Source organism: Camelus ferus, chromosome 17 (genome assembly GCF_009834535.1).
Source record: "Camelus ferus isolate YT-003-E chromosome 17, BCGSAC_Cfer_1.0, whole genome shotgun sequence".
NCBI classification, from domain to species: Eukaryota; Metazoa; Chordata; class Mammalia; order Artiodactyla; family Camelidae; genus Camelus; species Camelus ferus.
In genome coordinates, this window is record NC_045712.1 from 48,553,593 (window position 1) to 48,577,059 (window position 23,467).

At 46.1% G+C, this 23,467-nt stretch overlaps 1 protein-coding gene across 1 annotated transcript in view; it reads right to left on the bottom strand.

Moving 5' to 3' along the window:
* Window positions 1–19,665, bottom strand: part of LOC116657038 (formin-like protein 5) — a 463,369-nt gene extending 443,704 nt beyond the window's left edge. The window contains exons 1-4 of the mRNA XM_032458015.1: window positions 19,652–19,665; window positions 19,010–19,085; window positions 18,651–18,933; window positions 17,546–17,802 (exon numbers count right to left, since the gene is read on the bottom strand). Coding sequence (XP_032313906.1) covers window positions 17,546–17,802; window positions 18,651–18,933; window positions 19,010–19,085; window positions 19,652–19,665 — 630 coding nt within the window. The remainder of the gene's footprint in view (window positions 1–17,545; window positions 17,803–18,650; window positions 18,934–19,009; window positions 19,086–19,651) is intronic.
* Window positions 19,666–23,467: the final 3,802 nt, after the last annotated feature.

Below are 23,467 nucleotides of genomic sequence, written 5' to 3' on the forward strand. Positions count from 1 at the left end.
AATTGAAAATAGACTTACCCTATTAACCAGCAATCCTACTTCTGGGCATATATCTGGAGGGAACTCTAATTTGAAAAGACACATGCACCCAATGTTCACAGCAGCACTATTTACAACAGCCAAGACATGGAACAACCTAAATGTCCATCAACAGATGACTGGGTAAAGAAGCTGTGGTATATTTATACAATGGAATACTACTCAGCCATGAAAAAGAATAAAATAATGTTATTTGCAGCAACATGGATGGACCTAGAGATTATCATACTAAGTGAAGTAAGCCAGAAAGAGAAAGAAAAATACCATATGATATCACTTATATGAAGAATCTAAAAAAAAAAAAAAAAAGACACTATGAACAAAAACAGAAAGACTCACAAACATAGTAAACAATCTTATGGTTACCAGGGAAAGGGGGTGGGAAGGGATAAATTTGGGAGTTTGAGATTTATAAATGTCAGCTACTATATATAAAAATGGATTTTTTAAAAAGTTCCTCTGTATAGCACAGGGAACTATGTTCAATGTCTTGTAATAACCTTAATGAAAAAAAGTATGAAAACGAATATACGTACGTATATGCATGACTGGAACATTGTGCTGTACACCAGAAATTGACACACTGGAATTGACTGTACTTCAATTAAAAAAAGACATAGTTTGGGGGTTAAATAAGAGACCAAGGAGGGTAGGGGGAGAGCACAGTGGTGAGAGCATGCTTAGCATACACAACGTCCCAGATTCCATCCCCAGTACCTCCATTACCAAAAAATGGTTTAAAATGCTTACCGCCATAGTGAAAATGTAAAATATATACTTTTAAAAATTTTTTAAAGAAACCAAATGAGAACCACAAGATCACACATTTTGTGGGTATCTTTAAGGACAACACAATAAAACAGGTGCTCACGTGGTACAGAAGAGTTGGAAAGGGTAAGAGGTGTCCAGGATCAAAGGTAATAAAATGAACAAAGAACAAGAAAGAAGCCTTACAAGGAAAGAAGCACAACCACACACACCAGCCCCCTCGAGAAGACTCCACGTTTTACCCAACTTCTCAGCTCCCCCGCGACCTGCCAACTCACAGCAGATGGAGACCCTCCCCGAAGTCTTTGAATTTTACTCTTAATAAGTTTCCCACACGCCCCTCATGTGCCTGCTGGGTTCTCAACCAAGTAATCATGTGCTTTCCTCGGGGAGTGAGGCCATTTTTTAAAACTGCTGACTCATTTCACAAATTTGGACTTGTTTTGTCATTTCAACAGTGACACAAATACGCTGGGAGCGTTCTGGGGCACTTAAGGGAATTTTATAATCCTTGATGCTAAGCGCTTACTTGAATGTGTCTAATTTGAAAGTGTGTATTGCCCTGATTATACACATGAGAAAATCTTGCTTATACAAATAAACCCAGCAAATTGGCAGCAGGCCCTAAGTGAGCAGTTGGGATCCCTGACTCTCAGACCAGTTCCTCCACTAACAGGGTGAAGGAAACGATGCTTAAGACATCAGAGCTGGTTCCAGACGGTCAGGATGGACCACAAGCCCCTGAGCTTTCTCTCCTCATTGAGGGTCTCTGCGCAGATTCCAAGTGATTCCACAACGGTCCCTTTCTGGTGAAACCTATATATATTTTATTATTAAATATATTATTATTATATTTATATAATATTATATATTATTATTATATTATTATATATATATTATTATATTAAAATATATTATATACACACACACATATTTGTATATATATAAATGTGTATAAATACACACACACAATGTATATATGTACATTTTTTTCCAGTGAGGATACACAGCCCTCTGATGCCCACTACTAACTGTCAAGTGGAGAGGACCACAACTCGTAACAATGTTGGAAAAAGACAAAATCAAGAGTCCAAAAAAATCCGGGACCTTTGGGGGCAGTTAGCAGTTCCAGGCTTTCATATTTTTTCATACTTTTCCCATGAAATCTGAAAAGGCAGGGCTTGGTTACCTTTTAAACATTTTCCCACAACTGAATAAAAGGTTCAGACTGAAAAAAATCCAACATGATATGGTTGTATTGCTCTGAATCAAAACTCCTACCTTCTCCATGTATTAATTACATTTTGTCATCACTGCAGTGGGAGAGAATTACACCAGATCTCACTGACAAAATACTTAAAGGAAAGAAAGAAGAGGCTCATAACCTCCACCCCCCTCCCAAAAGAATTAAAATCGCCCCAGAAGACTGAATTAAAATGCTCATCTTAGTTTCCCAAGGTCTGAATCTCCTCAGGCACCTCTTGTGATCTTTCATTCAAAGGAAAAGAATATTTAGCTGCCAGCCGAGACGTTCTCCTTCAAGCATTTAGCCCCAAAGAAAGAGGAAACAGGAAAATATTTCTAAAGAAAACCCAAGCTATCAGACATGAAGAAACAGATTAGAATTGAAGTGATTTCTGCGGGAGGCTGACAATGGTGTCGTTCAGAGCCAGCCTGGATGGACAGATGACATGTGACTAAGTCTGATCTTTCTTAAAGAATTGGAATTCGGATTGAGAGAAGCAGCTCCCAGCCCTGAAAAAACAAAAGTAGTGACAATAAACAACACTGACCTCTTCTCTCACAGAAGCACTGGTCATGACAAAGGAACTGAAGTGGAGAAGTAACTTCAGATTTCAATCTACCGTACAGAGTGGTTCATACAAACATACACAGAAACTGGGCTTCAGTGGTACTCACCTGAACAAAATACAGTAAACCTGGGGGAACAGCCTGTCTCCCAGGTTCAAGAGTGACTTTATACACTTAGCACCAGCCCAACCGGGTCACCAAGACGCATATCTCCTTCTAACACAAGGTCACTTAACCACCTCAACCAAAAAGGGGTTGGAGACTTGCAGATACTAAAACCTAAAATAGAGAAACAATTTTTTTTCTGTGCAGCACAGGGAACTATATTCAATATCTTGTAGTAACTTACAATGAAAAAGAACATGAGAAGGAATACATGTATGTGTATGTATAACTGAAACATGATAGTGGACACCAGATATTGACACATTGTAACTGACACATGGCAACCGACTATACTTCAATTTAAAAAAAAAGAAAGTCTAAAATTGCTGAAGGTCTCCAGATTAGACTCCCTGGCGACACCCCAGAACACATTTCTAGCCGCCACTAACAGGAAATGATCTCAGGCGGGGAATCGAAATCACCCACCCCAGCGAGGTAACCTGTTTCTTCTCTTTTTGATTTCAGAGGCCAGCAGAGGATGCTGCTTCAGTGACAAGCACGTCCCCTCCTGCAAACGCAATATCAGACTGTCCCCCAGGACGAGCCTGCTGTTCTGGCTGACCTCTGCTGCTGGTTCTCCCTTAGCGATACGCCAAACAAACTTTGGGGGCTCCTGTGGAAACCTCTGTATCATGAAAATAAATCTCATGCAGAGAAGAGCAAAGAGGGACAGCCTAGGAATTGCAGAGACGAGGACAAGTCCAAGTCTATAGTGGGGCCTCTGAGATGCGGGGAATGTCGGGGGATGGCGGGCAACTCTCCAAGGATGTGGGGAGACCCAGTGGATCCTTTCTAAGCTTTTATCCTAAAGATTCTCCTAACATGGACATTTACCTACTAAAGCATACCAACTACAAACAACGTTCACTGCAGCCCTGTGGATAACAGGGAAACATTCATTAGGAACTAACAGGGACCTTCTTAATCTCCTCCCAGTCTTAACCCAGTCTCCCAGCATCCTACCATCCCTCACCTGCATCCAATACCTCTTCCTTCCAGTTCAAAACACAAGTCCACTACTGTTTCCTGTGCAAAGCCATCTAGGAGCCACTCACCAGCAAGATAAAGTCCAAACTGCTTTCTGCTATGCACAAGGCTCTTTAAAATCTAGTTCCAAGCATTATCTTTCATCTTTCTCAGACACTGTTTCCTCTCTAATAATTAAGCCTCATTTTCTCCCACCGTGATTTTACAACATCCCACACAGTCCTCTTTTATACTGTTTATACCTCCATTCTCAGTTACCCCCGGTCACCAAACGGTCCTGGCCGAAGCCCTCTGCTGCAGCTGGGAAAGCTAAACAGTCACTTCTCTGCTCTCTCTCGCAGCCAGGAATGGTCGGGTGACAGACAGCCTGGCCCAGGAGACAGCAGGGCAGACCTGCTGGGGAATCTCTGCATCATTTTTGTGTTTTCCTCGTAGTAGGAGGAAAAAAAAAAAAAAAAACCACAGCTGACACCTCCCTCTTCCTCTCACCTTACACGTGAACATGACATCTGGGACCGCAGGAGGTGTCTTGCCAACGTGAGGGCAAAGCCAAGAGCACCAGAGAGGTTACAGCCTCCCGAACGACACTAGCAGCCCCCAATCTGCCGACTTATGAGGCGAGAAAAGCCAGCCCTGGTTTTACAGCTATTTTTCGCCTTGTCTGCTGCTTGCTGCATGGCTAACTGATATTTTTATGAGCAAAGTAATGCAGCAATAACCACTGGCAACCTACCAGCGTCCTGATGCTACACCGAGTTTCTTTTATTTGTTTGCTTTATTTAATCTTCAGGCATCACTTCTATTTGCAGAACTGAACACTGGTGTACCGAAAACCTAAGTAATTTCTCAAACATCACACGCCACTACAGAGTTGCTGAGCCGGGATTCCAACTCAGAAGCTGTCTGACTTGAAAGCTTGCTCCTTTCACCACTTTGGAAGACTGAGTCAGTGCGGCTGGACCACGCGAAGCACCATCGAGGACAACATGGGTTTGCAAGTCCAGCAAATGAGAAAAAATCCGTATCAGCTGAATCCAGTTAGCAGCGTCCCAAGGAGCTGGTCGGTTGTGTGGGAAAGAATACAAAGCGTTGCAAAAGTTGGAAATAGATGGATTCTTTCTAAACTGCCTGTGCAAGAATGATCAGTCCTGCCACCCTTTGTTACAGGAGATTGGATTCTCCCCTATAAAGCCCAGAGGGTTACTTAGGGCCCAGTGCCCCAAATCTTGCAAACTCATTCTCCAAGGAGACCCATGTTCACAGAAAGGGTGGGACAAATTTGTCTAAAGCATTTATGTGCACGCAAAGGCAGCCCATGAGAGAAAGTGCCTCTGCTCAGAAGGGACTTGGCCATGTTTGGGGTCAGGAAGGATTTTAACAGGATCAGGAAAACATCTCCACACTGTGATTGAAGGGCCAAGAAATGTGATTTAACTAAGCGTAGAGATGTAAGACCAAAAATTCAAATATCCCCATTATACTGCTGAAATACTGATATTTCTAATATCGTGGAGGAAAGGGTCAGGGCTTTCTAAGCAGATAGATAAATATATTGAAATCTCAGTTCCAACACTGACTCTGTCTTAGTCTGTGAAGCTCAATTAGCTTCATGGTCACATGAGGGTGATGCACCCGCCTTACAAGGTTTTCTGAGGATGATTAAATGAGATAACAGGTAAGCAAAACACTGAGGTCCTCGCCTGGCCCCACTCAGTGCTGAATCAGTGATATCGCTGGTGACACTAACAACTACAGAAGGAAAGACTACCCACCATGGTTCCAAGGTACCCCGACCAAATGGTGCCCATGTCAACACGAGGGACAAAAGCAGGGTTCACATATTGCAAGTCAGAGGATTACTAGGAGCAGGAACACGAATACAAGGCCAAGAGCACTTTGGGTGAACAAGGCTGTTTGCTTCCTTTGGAAGGGCTGGTATCTCGAGGACCTCCCATATTCTAGAATAATCCTGAAAAAGAATGGTGGGCGTTTCTGTTTATCAGTCCAAAGTTTATCCTTCCCCGCCCCCTATTTACCAACAGTAATAAACAGTTTACAAAGCACTCAGCCACGAAATTTGAAATTACGTAATTCTGGTGGAAATTGTTATGACACGATTGGGTTCACGTTATTTTAAATTTTACGCATCGAGTGAAGCAATATTAGCTTGAATCACAAAATGTCGCAGATGCCTAATTTCAGTTCTCATAAAGTGGGAGCCAAATTCTGAAGTCTGGAAGCCCAGGAAAGTCCACCCTCCGCCCCTTCCCCCACGCCTTCTGGGGAAGATGCTCGTCCCAGGACTCAGCTGCTGCATCCCTCAGCCATCGTGGACCAGTCAGAGCCTGGGCAAGTCCTCTCTGCTGGAATGTAAGGGACACTGCCTTCCCCACACTCTCCTCCCTGCCTCAGACTGGACACACGTGGTCACCTGACCTTCAGGGATGGGAGGCCGTCAGAGGGAAGGAGTCCGGTGCCCTGACTCCCGGCATGATCACCGGGAAACATACACCTTGGGCTGTGATACAAATGAGAACGTTTTACTGTGTTTGAGACATTACACATCTTTAAGCCTTTTTATTTTTTTTATCAGTAGTTCCTCCTCTCATGACTAATAAAGAGTCCCTAGAGGAAAGTTACATGAAAAATTTGAGTCAATAAAACCAGACACGAGACGAAAAGAAAATCTAGATACTGTAATCGCATCCCATTAGGAGAATTTTTTTTAGCTGAACCACCAGCATCCACTACCCTGTCCAGCTAGTGGATCCGACAGGTGTTATTAATGGCATAGAAAAAGACAAATTCTGAACCCATCACATGCAGGTGAAGTTTTACATCTCTATGTGAAAAGCCTAGGTTAGCATGGCTTCACTGGTTCAAAAAGGACCTTTGAAGAATCTCTAATTGAAGAATCTTTCCAAGTAACTGGCTACAGGAGTCCACCTTCTGGTGTCCACACCCCTGCGCGTCCCTGCCACACTGAACAGGGCTGACCTGTGCCCCCAACAGGGCTCTGTCCAGCTCACAGACACAGAACACAGACTTGTGGTTGCCAGAGGGGACAGGGTGGGAAGGGATAAACTGGGAGTTTGAGATTTGCAAATACTGACTACTATATACAAAATAAATAAACAAGTTTATGCTGTACAGCACACGGAAATATATTCAATAACTTGTAGTAGCTCAAGATGAAAAAGAATATGAAAATGAATATATGTATATTCATGCATGACTGAAATATGATGCTGGACACCAGAAATTGACACGTTGTAACTGACTAGACCTCAATTAAAAAAAAAAAAAATTGGGCACTGTCCACATGACCAAGAGTGACTTCCCAGACTAAGTCAGAAGGACACTGGCCCTTCCAGCTTCCTCTCTCTTGGAGGGCTTGTTCTGGAGGGGACACCTATGTGCTGTAGCTTCAGAAGAGACCCTGATCCAGAACCATTCACATAAGACGCTGGAATTCTCGACCTAAGGAAATTGTGTGAAATAATACATGTTTTGTTTGTTAAGCTGCTACATTTGGGGGTAATTTGCTACACAGCAAAGATAACTAATTCACTAGCCTCTTCCACAGACAGATACAGAGTGCTCGCTCTACTGCAGCTGAAAAGCTTTGAAATCTCTGATTCTTTTTTTTTTTTACTGAAGTATAGTCAGTTAGAATGTGCCAATTTCTGGTGTCTAGCATCTCATCCCAGTCATGGGTATACATACATATATTCATTTTCATATTCTTTTTCATCATGAGCTACTGCAAGTTATTGAATATATTTCCCTGTGCTCTACAGAAGAAACTTACTTTTTATCTATTTTATATATAGCAGTCCAGAAAGAGGAAGAAAAATACCATATGATATCACTCATATGTGAAATTTTTCATTCTTAATGCTTCCTGGAAATAGGGGAAGAGGCGGTGCCGGACATCCTATAAGTGTTACGAGCTTTCTTCAGCTGAGTCTCATGGTGAAACCGGTTCCACAGACGCAACAGGCTCCTTCTAACAAGGCAGCAGAGGCTCTACTCATGAAGTTGTTTGTATGACACCTGCTCATATGGAAGCCAACGCAAAGGTGTGTGTGTGTGTGTGTATGTGTGTGTGTGTGTGAGAATGTCTGTGTGTGCACGTGTGCTGGCTGTTACAATTGAAGAAAACGTGGCTGATTCAACGGAGCAGAATCTTCATTCAGGGAATCGGAGACTATGTCTTGAAATGCTGATTTCTTTTTTGTCCCCACCTAATTCTTCACCAAATCTGAAGTCTAGCAAATATTAAAGAATGACTGGTATTTTTGTAGTAACCTAACAGACACGTTCAGATCATTTTCATGAACACTGCCTCACTTTTTAATAAAAAACAATTTGTAAACCTAAGGTTAACAGGGGGAAAAAGGGGTGGGAAGGGATAAATTGGGAATTTGAGGTTTGCAGATACTAACTACTATATGTAAAATAGATAAACAACAAGTTTATATTGTATAGTACAGGAGACTATATTCAATATCTTGTAGTAACTTATGGTGAAAAAGAAGAGGAAAAGGAATAAATGTATGTATACATATGACTGAAACATGATGCTGGACACCAGAAATTGACACACTGTAACGGACTGTACTTCAATAATAAAAAAAAAGATCAACTTGTGTGTATAGGGTGCCCTTTTTGCTTGTTGATGGCCTGAGACCAGCACTTAAGTGCCTCCTGCAGTGATTCCCAACCTGGAGTCTTTGAAGACGGTCCTGGAGTTGATTTTAATCCTGGTCTTTGCAAGGAACAGAGCAGGAATGATGCATTTGCCTGAAATAAAGTTGCCTGGGGTGGGCTCGCTGTGGGTCTGAGGGCCAGACTGAGCCTAGCCAGCACCTGCTTTGGGAAACAAAATGTTATTGGGACGCAACCACACCCGTTTATCTCCAGGTTGTGTATAACTCTGCAACAGCACAGTTTAGTGGCTGAGGCCCAGACTGCATGGCTCACAAAGCCAAAAATAGTTACTACCTGGCCCTTTGCAGACAAAGGTGGCCAACCTCAGAAATGAAGTATCACGCTCAAATTTCCCACGTCAGGCTGAGAACATTTTCACTGGAGCGAAGCCCTCCCCTGGCCATCTCACACAGACTGGTAGTTAATTTCTTGGTTTAATAAAGTTAACATCACAAGTTTGATTGAGTAAATTGTTTAAGATTTGGGGTGGAGGCAACAGAATTTTCCTTGTTAACCAAGAATTTCCTGCCTCAGGCTTACCAAAATTAAAAATGGAATCTGGACAGCTCCTACACTTTAAACAGTTTTTTTTTTTTTTTAATTGAAGTACAGTCAGTTACAATGTGTCAGTTTCTGGTGTCCAGTATCATGTCCCCGTCATGCATATACACACATATATTCCTTTTCATGTTCTTTTATATTATAGGTTACTGCAAGATACTGAATATGGTTCCCAGAAGAAGCTTGTTGTTTATCTATTTTACATATAGTAGTTAGTATCTGCAAATCCCCAACTCCCAATTTATCCCTTCCCACCCCCTTTCCCTTTGGTACTTTTAACAGTTTTTACAACATAGTGATTCACAATTTTTAAAGGTTATATTCCACTTATAATTATTATAAAATATTTGCTCGATCCCCTGTGTTGTGTGAACTATCCTGGTAGCTTATTTATTTCACACATAGTAGTTTGTACCTTTTAATCTCCTACCCCTATCTTGCCCCTCCCCACAAATAAAGTTTTATTAGAACACACACACACACACACACACACACTCACCAGTTTTTAGAGCCATCAGGCAAGCTGAAGCAGCTTTCTTCCAACACAACTTACTTCGTTGGACACCAATACTTCACAGGGCTAACTGTCTTGGCTGGAGACTGTGTTTTTGAAAAGAGAACATGTAAACTATTTGGGATACAATGTTTTTCTTGATTTGAAAAGTCGTAACTTGGATTAATAAATATTGTACAAGGCAGGAAAATGCTTGTAGCAAAATCTAATAAGAGTGTTAACAGCCACAGGATTTGAATTCACTGATTTGGAAACACAAAGCATACATACTCGGGCACAGAGAGAATCTTTGTTACAGTCGAAGAAAATTATTTTTAGGGAACAGGAGTCCTATGTCCCCACATCAAGGCGGCAGAAAGAGTCTTAATGAGCGTCAGTTTCGCTAAAAAAGCAAGGGCGATGCTTGGAATTCTTGGTGTTAAGAACTTTCTCCTCAGACCTGTCTCTTAGAATTAGATCCGACCAAAGGGTGAATTCACAGACTGGGGGGTTCTGATGACTCTCTAACAAGGAAAAGGCTTAGATGTTATCTGTCTAAATCTTCCCTGCAAAATATTACCCTCATGAAGCATATACAAAGGCAAGGCCAGAAAATCTAGAACATTCTCTAGGCCAGGGTTTCCAACCCAGGCAGTGCTGACAAGGGGGCCGGATGGTTCACTGTGGGAGCATTGGGGGACAGGCAGCAGCATCCTTGGCTTCTGCCCAAAAGATGCCAAGGGTGCTCCACCCCCAGGGGGACAACCAAAATCACTTGCAGGTATTCCTGGATGTCCCAGGCGGGCAGAGGGAAGACAAACCTGTCCCCGCTTGAGAACCACGGCTCTAGAGGAGAGTCGGTTAGACCTTCAGCTTGCCCAAAGCTGGTTCTTTCATTCAATCTCTACAAATCAACTTATCCACAGCGATGGAAGCAAAATTTGTTCCCTTCTCCGATGAAGCGGGCGCACGTCTTGTTAGTTTCCATCACTGCCACGCAGGGAAGGAGAATGATCTCTTCCTCGGAAAATTCCTCTGAGCTCGTTTCTCTGGTTGTCATGTCTCCCCCTGCAGGACCCAGATGCCCTCCCAGGTCTGATCAACACGTCCAGGGGAGGCACCCACAGACAGACCCACATTGCAACCCAGCATCCTCGCGCCCCGCCCTGAGTCGGCAGCAGCGAAGGGTGCCCCCTTGTAACTGATCAGGGCCCAAAACTCAGCCGCCAGCACTTGCCTAAGAGTCCCCTGAGATGGCGTGTCACCTGGGCCACACTGCACGGTAACAGAATTTCTTACGACAGTGCCAGCAGTCGAATGCGCGTCTTTTCCTTGATTCTTTTAAATCCCCAATTCAATTACCTCGCTCATTTTTCTGATGAATCATCAGCAGAGAGCAAGGCCGTTTTCCAGACAGTGCGGTGAGCCTCAGCTGGAACACAGCTTCTGGAGGATTCTGCTTTACCTACTTGGCACCAGACAGACACTCAGTCTGGCTCTGAAGAAGGCTAGACCTTCCTACTTAATCCGGCATGAGATTAACCCTTGAGAGAACTTCTAGGTTCTCAAAGACAGCGCTTACACTGCTGAGGAGAAAATAATATGGGAGAAAAATGAAACTATACACCGGAGCCCAAGTGGGGGTGTTAGCTGACCGTTGCGTCTCTATGTCTGATGGCCTCAGAGATGCAGATCTCTGCTAGACGCTGCAATTAAATTGGTGCATCCAAATCCAGACTTTGCATGCATTCTCAAACATCACAGCAGCAGTAAACTGCTAGGTCCTCAGGGTTGCTTTTCCCTCCAGAAGTTCCTTAACTCAAAAGGTGGGGTGAGGGGGTTATCTGCAGAGGAACACAAAGGAATCCTTTGGGGGTAATGGAAACCTTCCACATCCTGTTTGGGGTGGTGGCTACACAGGTGTATACATTTGTCAAAACTCATTGAACTGCATGCTTTAAAAGGGTGAATTTTACTAGCTATAGAGTATATGCCAATAAATCTTTCTTTAGAAAGAAAACAGATTTTCTTTCCACGACGGCTACACCAAACCACATTCCCACCAGCAGTGTAGGAGGGTTCCCTTTTCTCCACAGCCTCTCCAGCAGTTATTGTTGGTGGACTTTTGAATGATGGCCATTGTGGAAAACAGTATGGAGAGTCCTCAAAAGATTAAAAACAGACTTACCATGTGATCCAGCCATTCCACTCCTGGGCATATATCCAGAGGGAAACTTAATTCAAAAAGACACATGCACCCCAATGCTCACAGCAGCCAAGACATGGAAACACTCTAAATGTCCATCAACAGATGACTGGATAAAGAAGTTGTGATACATTTATACAATGGAATACTACTCAGCCATAAAAAAGAATAAAATGCCATTTGCTGCAACATGGATGGCCCTACAGAATGTCATTCTAAGTGAAGTAAGTCAGAAAGAGAAAGAAAAATACCATATGTGAAATCTAAAACAATGACAAATGAACTTATTTACAAAACAGAAACAGACTCACAGACATAGAAAACAAACTTACAGTTACCAGGGGGAAGAGAGTGGGAAGGGATAAATTGGGAGTTTGAGGTTTACAGATACTAATATATATAAAGCAGATAAACAATAAGTTTACATTGTACAGCACAGAGAACTATATTCAATATCTTGTAGTAACTTATGGTGAAAAAGAATATGAAAACGAATATATGTGTATGTTCATGTAGGACTGAAGCACTGTGCTGGGCACCAGAAATTGACAACATTGTAAACTGACTATCCTTCAACAAAAATATATATACACAAATACAAAGAAGATAGATTGTCAACTCTAGGGGCTGTAACCTGGGGACAGGCAGCCAGTTTGGGAAAGGGGTGGAGATGGGAGCCAGGGAAGGATGGACAAGCCGCCTGTTCTCATGAACAGGACGCAGCCTGGGCCTTCGGTTATGGGGAGGCAAACCACGGAGAAGGTGTCACTCACTGGCCAGTGTCCCTGCGTGTCCCACAGTCTCCTTTCACCTGGGCTACTCCTGGGCCCTGTGAGACAGGCCAACGCTGTATCTTAGAAATGTGTGAAGTGGCCCCACCTGTAAAGAGTGTGCTCCGCCTGCTACTGCCCTGGTTTCTGGCCAAGCTCCAGAAGGCTTTAAGACAACATCTACAAGGGAAGACAGCCCCCTTCTCTGAGAAAATGCATCCTTCTTAGCACCGATTTCAACGCTGCCCATTTATTTGTTCTTTTTTGTGCTTCAATGTCCTTTATTCATGAAATGATGTAATATCTTCTTCTGGTCACACAATAAATACAAGTGAATTCCATTCCTGTCTCCTCACTTTCTTTTAAATGTACTGATCGGTGAAATTCCCACATCAGGGAAACTTCCTGGGCCATGGAAACAGGCGCAAACCTCCACTCTGGACCTACTCTTTAGCAAAGAATGTCCGAACTCCCTGCCACGCCATCACTTGGCCTCCGCGGTAAACCCATCCCCAGGGAGAGCTCCCGCAGCCAGTGAAGGAGAGAACCAAGATCACGTGTGGTCTTCCTGATTTCACTCTTAAGAGGCTTTTTTTTTAATTTTAATTTTTTTTTTTATTTACTTTTTTCCTGGAAGGGGGTGGCGAGGTAATTAGGTTTACTTATTTATCTTTCGAGGAGGGACGTGGGGATTGAACCCAGGACAGCCTGCATGCTAAGCATGGGCTCTAGCCCTTGAGCTACATCCTTCCCCTTTTAATTTCACTCTTAATCAGAAAGCCAACCCCCGATCACAGCAGAATCCTACCTACTCAGGGCAAGTGTCTGCCTCTGTGCCGGGAGTCACAGTTCACCTGGCGAACACAGCACAGAAAGGAAAGGGCTTCCGTTATTTTTCATGCCAGGAACCAACTCCCGAGGGGTCAGGCATCAGAATGAACTGGCTGGGTTTTATCAATCGCCTTTTCTCCTCTACCTGCCACTTGAGAATTCGCTGTCCTCTGTGTACTGACAAACCCTATCTTACCTGGAGCAGGAGTGCCCTCCGGGATAAAATAAGAGACTAGCACACACACCCCCCCACCTGCCAGTTAACAGCACTTAAGAGCTTTGCCAAAGGTACCCCTCCCATGGGGCTCACTGCAGCCTCCACCCTGCCTGCCTTCAGGAGCTGTTCCTACCACCAGAAAAAGGGTGAATCGTTAAATCTGAAGTTAAATGTAACTCTTAAATACCCTCTCATGGAGCTTTTCAGGTGTTAAAAAATAAAAAATCTCTTACCTCCTTGAAGGATAGAATGAAAAACATCCACATGTTACACATTCACTCAACAAACATTGGACGCACTTCCCTAACAGTAATGCACCCGTGTTAATTTCTTTACTGTAATTTACAGACCATGATTAAGCAGGATGTTAGCATTAACATGAAGCTGGATCAGTGGTATGTGGAAACTCCCTGTCTTATCTTTCCCATTCTTCTATAAATCTGAAATTATTTCAAAATGAAAAGGCTTTTAAAAACGGGCGCATGAGAGACTGCCAACAGCATTCTCCGGAAAATTAGCAGTTTAGGACAGCATTGCTGATGGAATGGAAGTCAGGTGAGTCTTGAGTCAAGCCCATCGCTGAAGCATCACTGGGAGCTCTCTAGTCCACAATCACAAGATTATCTTGCAAACCAGGGCTTTAGTAAGAGCTGAACTAGAGAAGAGAGTTTGGTCATGTGACCTGATGGCTGTACACACAAATACACACCTCTACACAAAACATCACAGCAGATGGTGTGTGTGTGTCTGTGTGTGTGTCAGAGAGAGAGACAGAGGAGTGGGGGGAAGCAGAACCCACACATTCGTGTAGGCAACTAGCTAACACAGATAGAGTAAGAAATGGGGGTGTTTCAACACAAAGGAACCTTAAAAAAAAACTTTTTCACTAGAAATTGACACATTGCAACTGACTATACTTCAATCTGAAAAAAAAAAAAAAAAAAAAAAAAAACCTTTTTCCAAACCAAGTTTCAGAACATTCAAGTGTTATTTAGGGTAAGCAGAGCATCTCAGAAAGGTTTTAAAAGTCACTTAAAGGATGAAATATTATGGGCAATAGAGAACCCTGCAAGATGGTTTTGGGGATGGTCCAGTCCAGGGGTGAGAAGACTGGGAAGGTGTCTCACTCAAGGGGAGTGACTGCTTCATCTTCACCTCTTCAGACTGGGAGGAAAGAGTTTGTCGGTTTGGAGAACTTCTTTTCAGACGTGACGAAGTTCTCGAGATCCTAGGTGAGCAAACCTCTCACCAGGACCTCGCGGGGGTCACCACGTTGTCTTTGGATGTCACCGCAAGGAGAGGAGACTGCCTCTCAGAGGGTTGGAGATAAGCCTGCCTTTAAAGCCCAGGGGAGGAAGAGATGGTCTGGGATCTTCTCCAATTCATGGGATGGGAGCACACACAGCATGGAGCTGCTGTAACATTTCTCTGAAGAACAGTTAGTTAGAAAGAGGAATCAAGCAACGTTATTCTAGGAACAGACAGTGCCAGTCATGTCATGAAACGCTGGCCTAAAAAAAATCTCCTAACAGATCCAAAGTCTCTTCCAGAGACTTTCTGAGGACGCATGGCCATGAACCTGCAATTTTGAAGACAAGCTCATCTGGCACTAAGCTCCGATTTCTTTTCCAATAAGAGAACTGGGGTAAAGTCATTGGAAAATTAAATCATGGCCCCCAACCAGATTCTGGAAAAAAAAAAAAAAGTCACTACTTTCCTCACACTTGTGGGTAGAGGAAAGGGGGAGATAGCACCCCAAAATCCCCCCAATTTGGTAAAACCACCTTCTGCTTTATCCATTTGTTTTTCCAGTTATATTTTAGCAGAATAATTTGATCAGACACCCAAAGGCCTTCCCACTAATGAAAAAAGAACTTGCTAAGAAAAATCAATGTGTAAGTTGCCTTCAGATCCATCAGAGACTAAAAGAGTTATTAAAGTCTGGAACAGAGCAACTGCCCTCCGACTCTTAGAAGGACCAGTCGGAGCGGAGCAGAGATGAGCAAAGGGTTAACACAGCTGATTTCGGGGCAAAGAGAAGGAGGCATCGTCATTTTTTAAGGCAAACACCTGGAGGGGAAAAAAAAGTGGTATGTTGTTTCCAGCTCCAGAAATTGCAGACACACAGAAAGCAAATCACATCAGGGGAATATTCAGTTCCCTGCACATGCTAATTAACGAAATGTCATCAACCCACTTCCAGGCCTCTCCTCACCTGCTGTGTACTTGCAGGGCACTGCCTGCCTGGCTCCTCACAACCGGCAGAACATCAGACAGTCTGCACGGCGCATCCCAAGGAAACAAGTAAGCGCAGATTTTTGTTGATGGCAGGATTTCTCTTGCTCAGGGCAAACGAACCAACCATGTGGGTGTGGGCAGCCCTGGCTGGAGATTTTAATCATGCCCCACACCTATTTTGTGAAAGGGCCTGAAAGTTCGATTAGGTCCTATGATGCTCAGTGAGGGTTATTTCACAAAACTGAGTGCGGTCATTGGCAGTAGTAAATATGCAGTCATGACGGAATTCAATTTTCATGAAATTGAGTGTGGCTGAAAAGCCGAGGACGTCAGGATATTAAAAATGTCTCATGGTTTTACCATGTAAATCTTGCCCGCATCACCCAGGTCCAGTCTAGAGGGTGTTCCAATGCCAGTTCCTTGCTGGAATGCCACTGAAATTATAATATTGATTTTGGTAGATAAACGACACTGTCAGCCCTTCGCTCAGTATCACCATGCAAAACCATTCTGAGCATTCACAAATACCAACTTGTTACAGTGAGCCTGTCTCCAAGGACAGAAAGGCCACACTCAACATGATCCCGGCACGCTTTGGGTATTTGTTTAGTCCACTGGCACCTTGGGAGAGATCCAACAGAGAGCAGGGCACCCTCCCAGGGGAGGCACTTCACGACACACAATTCTTCCCTCACGGGGAACAGAGGCTGTCTCCCTGCACACGTCCTTCAGTGAACCAGAATGAGAAAGTGTCCTGACTGCCTCTTCCTTGGTTCCAATATTCTGATTTGTTGGACCAACTTTTCCCCAACATTAAGCAGCCAGTTTCAAAATGGATTGACAAATACGTGTAATCCACCGGGTAGAGATACCAGGGCGCAACGCTAGCTTCCGCGAAACTGAACTCCGTGTATGGAAGAAAGAAAACCCTGCTCAGAGCCACAGCGGTCATCAGCAGACTCTAATAACATTATCGAGGCATTACTTTCTATGCATTTCCTTTCCTTGACAATTTTCTCAACAGAACAAACAGCAGCCCCTGAAAATGGCATTTGAGCCATTTCCTAGTGGAATCCAATTACCTAAGGAGGGAGTTATCCACAGTGAGTAGCCGCTATCCCCTGCTCCACAATGACACAGCAGGGCTGCCAGGATGTCCTGGGCTCACCTGCTGCCAGGCACTGGGTCCCTGCCCTCCCCAGAGGGAGGATGCCAGGTGGGGAGCAGGACCTCCGGCTCAGAGCCGGGAAAGGCAGCGCTCACCATTCTGCAAAAGAGCCAAACTTTGCTCCCACTGTTTCCATCTTTAGGTTGATGTCCCCTCCCTCCAAGGAGTCTCAGAAGCCACTTGGCAGCCCCTGAAGACATAGGTTTCCCCTTGACCTAGATCATCTAAATAAGCCCTGGTGACACGGTGCGGGCAAGCGGAGGTCTCTCCATCCTGCTCTCCTGAGGTGCTGCGCGCTGCCGTGGCACCACATCGCATGGACCAGAAGACTTTTCTTGGCACGCACAACACTGCGTTCGGAAACCGGGGCAGACTTCTGCACCCGCCTTCCCGTTCAGAAAGTCACTATCGCCCATCGATGGACTCCCTTCCACCGCACGCCTTCCCCGCATCTGCAACCACCACCACCACACGGACTGGAAGGGGGTGGGGGAGCGGAGGGGTTAAAGTGACAGCCACCCCTAGAGCGCCCTGGTTCCGTTCGAAAGGTGTCACAGCGCCAACGCGGTGGACCTACCTTGCCCTCTCCCTTCTCGCCGTTGGGGCTCGCCTCGGGATCGTCGCTGTCCTCGGCGCCGGCACTCTCGCCGGGCAGTTCATCCGGAGCCAGCTGCGGCGGCGGCGGCGGCGGCGGCGGCGGCTGGGGCTGGGGCGGCGGCTGGGGCTGGGGCGGCGGTGGCGGCGCCTGGCAGGCTCCGCCAGCCCCCTGGGAGCGGGGGATGGGCTCCGGGCGCGGAGAAACTCCCTCAACATCCATCTCCATCTTCCCATTCACTGGAGGGCAAGACAAAAGCGGAGCGCGGACTTGGCAGCGGCGCCCGGCGGCTGCTCAGCTGCCCACGGCACGCATGGCTCGCCGAGGAGGGGCCGCCTCCCGCGCGCCCTCCCTCCCGCCACCCTTCGCCCGCGCGCCCCGCAGCTCGGCTCACCGCTGGGCTCGGGCACCGGCGGCGCCGGGGCCAGGGAGCGCGTGCCGCGGGTGGCCGCGCGTCCTTGGAGCGGTGGCCTTCGGGCGCCCCCGGCAGTCCTGCTAAGCCGAGCGCATCCCGGCGGCGGAGACGCCTCCCAGCCGCGCGCCCAGCCCCGGGGCCGCTCGGGGACTCGCTCCCCAGCCCGGCCTCCTGATCTCGGTTGCTTTCGGCCTCTCCGGGGGCCGCTCGGCGTCTCCCCTCCCCTCCAAGCTCTGAGCAAAGTTACTGGAAGAACAATCACACCCCCGAGATGCACGGGCGAAACTGACAAGAGTCGGGTAGGTCAGGTGTAAGCGATATCTGCCGTCCCCGCCCGCTGACCCGGCGCCGACCCCTCACCCTTGCCCTCTCCCGACGCGGAGCTGGGAGGAAGGCAGGGCTTGCCTGGAAGGGAAGGCAACCCTGCAAGGAGGGGAGCTGGCGGAGGGCCGCCGGCCGGTGCGCCCCCCCCAACCCCAGCGACCCCCACCGCCACGCCGGCCCCGGGCCCCTCCCGCGCTCCCTCCCGCGGCCGCGCGGGTCCCCAGGGTCACCCCTCCCGCGCGCGCGAGAGCATCCCCGCGCTCCCGCGCCGCCGCGGCCCCGCGCCACCCCGCCGGCGCCCGAGGACCGCGGAGGCGGCGACAAATGCCAGGCAGGAAATTCACCTACCCTCGCCTCGGGCCCGGTCGCGGGCTGGCACCGGGGAGGGGTGGGGCCCGGCGCCCAGGGCGAGGAGGCGACTTGGACCGCGCGCCCGAGTTTGGCGTAAAGGTCGGCGGCGGAGGGTCGGAGCGGGAGGCGGAGGCAGAGGCAGAGGCGAGAGGTCGCTGCCCGGCATCCGCTCCAGGTGCCCCGCGGTGGGCGCCGGCTCCCGGCCAGCTCTCCTGCGCTTGGAAGGGCGTCCTCGGGCCGGCAGGGACCCCAGACCGGGCGGTGAGCTGCGTCTGTAAATCTGGATAGATAGGACAAGGGTAGACTTGGGAATTCTTAAATCAGGTGATTAGGATGACTTCTAAATTTAGCACTACTCGGTCCCGGGGAGTAGCTCCCAACTTCAGGGAAACAGCTACGGCGACTCTGCGCGCCCAGGAGGGACCTTCCAGCCTTGGAGAGAAACAGCGGGTTATTAAGAATCTGTTTAATATTAAATAGAGCCCATTGTTCTGGGCTTTGAGTTCTGTAATGCCCCCAAATGGATCAGCCAGATAAATGAACTATTCATGCATTTCTTAGCATGGGTGGCTTTTTTCCCCTAGCATATAATGCATCACGGATAACGCTTGCCTATGAGACTAGAAAGGTAAATTCACCTCGTGACGGCTTTGCATTAACTTAAAGACAACTTTTATATTTCCAAGCCGCACTGCCCCAATAGATGCAATTACACAAAAACATAACGTTAGGTTCCCGTCCTTCAAGGCAGCCTCTTCATCTCTGCCTCTGCCTCTGTGTGTGACAGAAATTAATTGCCACTTTAATTGAATCAGTGCAGAGAGCCAATCTGGATAATGCAATGTGAACATGCTTTTGGAAGGAAAAGTTGGGAGACGAAATAACTCAGTCCTCTTTTTCTTCAAAATGTCGAAAAATTAGATTGCAAGCTCATTTGCTAAATTGGGAACTTGTGACAAATAAAAAGGAACTTGCTTTTAGTCTGAGATTCACTGTACTTTTTCAATGACATTATGGCGGTTTACGTAGTAATGTACCAGCCAAGGAAATACAGAGCTTTGTGCCTTTAAAAGAAGTTACTTACTCCATTTCCTCCCTGGTACATTGTAATAAATCAATTCTTATAGTATTTTTATAATGGTAAATTAGATCATCTGTGTAAAGTACTTAGCAGAGTGCCTTAGGGCATAGTAAGCTTTCATTGTCTGTTTTACTGAAAACAGTAGGATGACAGAAATTCACCATGAGCACTCGTCTGAGGACCTCCATTAAGGAAGAAGAAATTGCCAGTTTAATTAATCTTTTTATATCAATTATTCCACAAGATTTTTGGTATCTTCAAAGAATGAAGCCCCTTCCGAAAGCTGGAATCAAGTCAGTGGTGTTCTGTGAAATCAAGTTTTGAATTTGACAGATTTTCCTTTTACAGTGTAGAAATAAAAATTACATGTCAGTTCCAACAGGAGCTGGAATCACTGACTGGTAAGTTATTATTCTTCCATGCTTGTTAGTTCCAAAATGTGTTTGGGAACTTCTTTCGAGGCTTCAGTGAAGAGTAAATCAAAAATAAAGATACAATACTTCAACTAAATTTTTTCTAAATTTAAGCAAGTGCTGGTAAAGTGTCCCATTGTTAAATGCAAATATTTTTCCTTTCTCTGCCCTTCTGTTTTTGGGGGACACAGAAGATTTTTTTTTTTTTTTGCATCTGTCATAAGTAAATACGGGCTCAGAAAATATATTACATTTCAAAACTGTTGATTGCACCTAATTATGCATGTAAATTGCTACTTCAAGCGCAGAGACAGCTTGCAACATTTTGAAAATTTTGCCCTAGTACTCATCTGAGGTATTTGTTACTGTTTTCCTTTTGCCTTAAATGACTTCATTTCACCCATTAGCTTTCCATTAATGAGGGGTCTGTGAATAATTCTGACCTTCCGATGTCTCTTTTCGATGATTCAAATTCGTAAATCAGCACTTTCGGCAAAATCACCCTTATTATGGTTTATACCGGGCCATTTGATTTTTTGAGTCACTGAAGTGAGAGTTCACAAAAAGGTAGCCTGGAAGAGTTATCTAATCCCTTGCTACTCAAAATGTTAGTCACTGGACAGGCAGCATCCTGACACCTGTATTGTCAGAAAGACGAAGCCCAGCCCCAGGCTTACTGTGCATTTTAACAAGATCTCCAACTGATTCCTACCATATTCAAGTTTGAGAAGCACTGCTCTAACGCATACCATAATTGGCCTTTCTCTATTATGATTCTTTGGCACTGACGCCATAAAAGACCACTCGGGAAGACTTATCAGGGAAATGCAATCATAGAAACTTTTTTTTTTTTTTTTTTTTGGTCAAGACATTATGGTCACTTCCCATTCTCCCTGGGATGTGAGTGTTGCATGATGAAAAATTGCGTAAATTAAGAATGTATCTATATTGTATATCTCTCATCATGAATTAGAAATATGCAATTTCCTAAAATCAAAAGGAATAAACCAACAAGGGGAATAACACTTTATCTTGAATAATAAATGTTATGCAAACATGTGGAACTGATTCTTAAAAGAACTTGGTTAATCTTGACCTTCTGCTGGAGACGGGAAAGTCCAGTTTCCAATCTGCTGGGAATATTGATAGGCTCTGTTACCATGCAACCGGAAACCACCGAGTTGGCGTCTGTGCAATGACAGTCTATTGAAGCGCCAATAATTAGGCATAAGAATGGACTAAAATACATGCCCCGGTGTTTTTAGGGACTAGCAGAACTTGATGCTTTGAAGAATTTCAAGATCAATCAATTATTACTTTTAAAGGCGATCTGGAATGGTAGTTCTCACCTGTAATATACATGAAATCACCTGGGGAATCTCCCTGGAAGGCAGATTCTGACTCTGCAGGATCAGGTTGAAACCTGAGAATCTGCATTTCTAACAAACTTCCTGATGAGGCCAGTGTTTCTGGTCCTCAGGCCCCATCGACTTGCTTTACCTCCATTGATAGTTCTCAGACTTTAATCAGTTGGCGAGCTTTTTAAAATTTTCAGTGCCCAGACTACACCCCAGACAAGTTAAGTTAGAACCTCTGGCTCTAGTGTTTAGACCCCAGGGGGTTACAGTGTGGAGCCAAGATCGGGAATCAGCGACGTAAATCTGTGCTTCCCCGAGCATTGCCTCCAAGACCAGCGACACAGCGTCACTAGGGAGAGGGTTACAATGCTGACTCACAAGCCCCACCCCAGACCCACGGGGTCAGTACCTGCACTGTAAGCTCTCCCCGTGCTGTGTCTGCACATTTCAAGTTCAAGCAGCACGGCTCTAGCTTAGCCCCAGGGGCCAAGGAGGTGGCCCGCAACCAGAAGCGACTGACCAACCGACCATAATTCCTTCACCTATTGGCTCTTCACAGAGCTACACCAGTTCTGAGAAGCTTTCACAACCCTGACAGCTAAAGTTTCCATTGATAAGCGGCCTCTTCGAGCATCCCTGGCTGTTTTCATCACTGTAGTTGGCAGCACTGGCCCACAGGACTTCCTGCAACGACAGAAATGTGCTGGGTCCCTGCTCTCCAGTAGGAGCCACCAGCCACAAGTGGCTACTGAGCACGTGAATTCACAGCCAATGTGACTGAGATATTTTTCATTTTATTTCCTTTTAATTGATTTAAATGTAAATGACCTCCTATGGTTGTTGGGTGCCCCCCCACCCCGTACTGGACCCAGCAACCCCCCCCCCCCCCGGAGTAACCATCCTCTGCGGTCCTGTCTCCAACTCCCAGGTTGCACGCAGCCCTGCCTGCTCAGCTTTTGTACACGATAATCCCCAGCGAATGCGCCAAGATGACAAACATCTGCCTTGCCACCTCATCTACATAATAAGTCACATTATGCTTATTATTTTGAATGAGAGGAGTTTAACTTGAATTAAATGCCACCCAAAGTTGTCAAAACCTTTTTCATAGCATTCGTAATGACGTGGCTTTAATTTCACAGCCTTTTCAAACATCAGCAGACATGGGGTGCTTTGGGAACTGCCTTAAGAGCAAGAGACAAAAGAGGAAATGGATTCAGGGTAGAAGACAGAGCCCCCCACAAGCATCTTATTGGTACCCAGTAGAAAATTCCCTAAATTAAGAGTGTATCTATGTTGAAGGCAAGTATCAAATCTCAAAGATTCCTCTCAAAATGGAAGATGAGATACAAACAAAGGGGGAAATCAAGGAGTTAAGGTGCCAGAAAATGGCAAGTGAAACTCAAAAGAGAAGTTACCCTGAACATGAATACCTATTAATCTGTGGGATCCATAGAAAGGGAGGGGCGTGGAGGAGAGAGGTGGGGCGTGGTATAGAGGAGAAGGGCATGACATAGAGGAGAGGGGCTGCTATGGAGAAGGGGCAGGAGAAGAGGGGTGGGGTGGTGGGGCAGGGAGGAGATGGGTGGGGTGTTGAAGGGGGCAGGGCGGGAGGAGATGGAGGGGCGGGAAGGAGAGAGGCGGGGTGTGGAGGAGGTGGGTGGGGGCATGGAGAGGGGCGTGGCATAGAGGAGAGGGCGGGTACGGAGAACGGTGGGGGAGGAGAGGGGCAGGGCGTGGAGGAGGTGGGTGTGGCATTGGGTGGGGCATGGAGAGGGCCGTGCATAGAGGAGAGGGGTGGGTATGGAGAACAGGCGGGGAGGAGGTGGGGCGTGGCAGAGAGGGATGGGGTTGGGACTGGGGAGGAGGGGTTGAGGGGGTGGGGTGTGGAAGGCTTGGGCGGGGTGTGAAGAAGAGGGGTGGGGCGTGAAAGAAGAGGGGCAGGGCGTGGAGGGGTGGCGT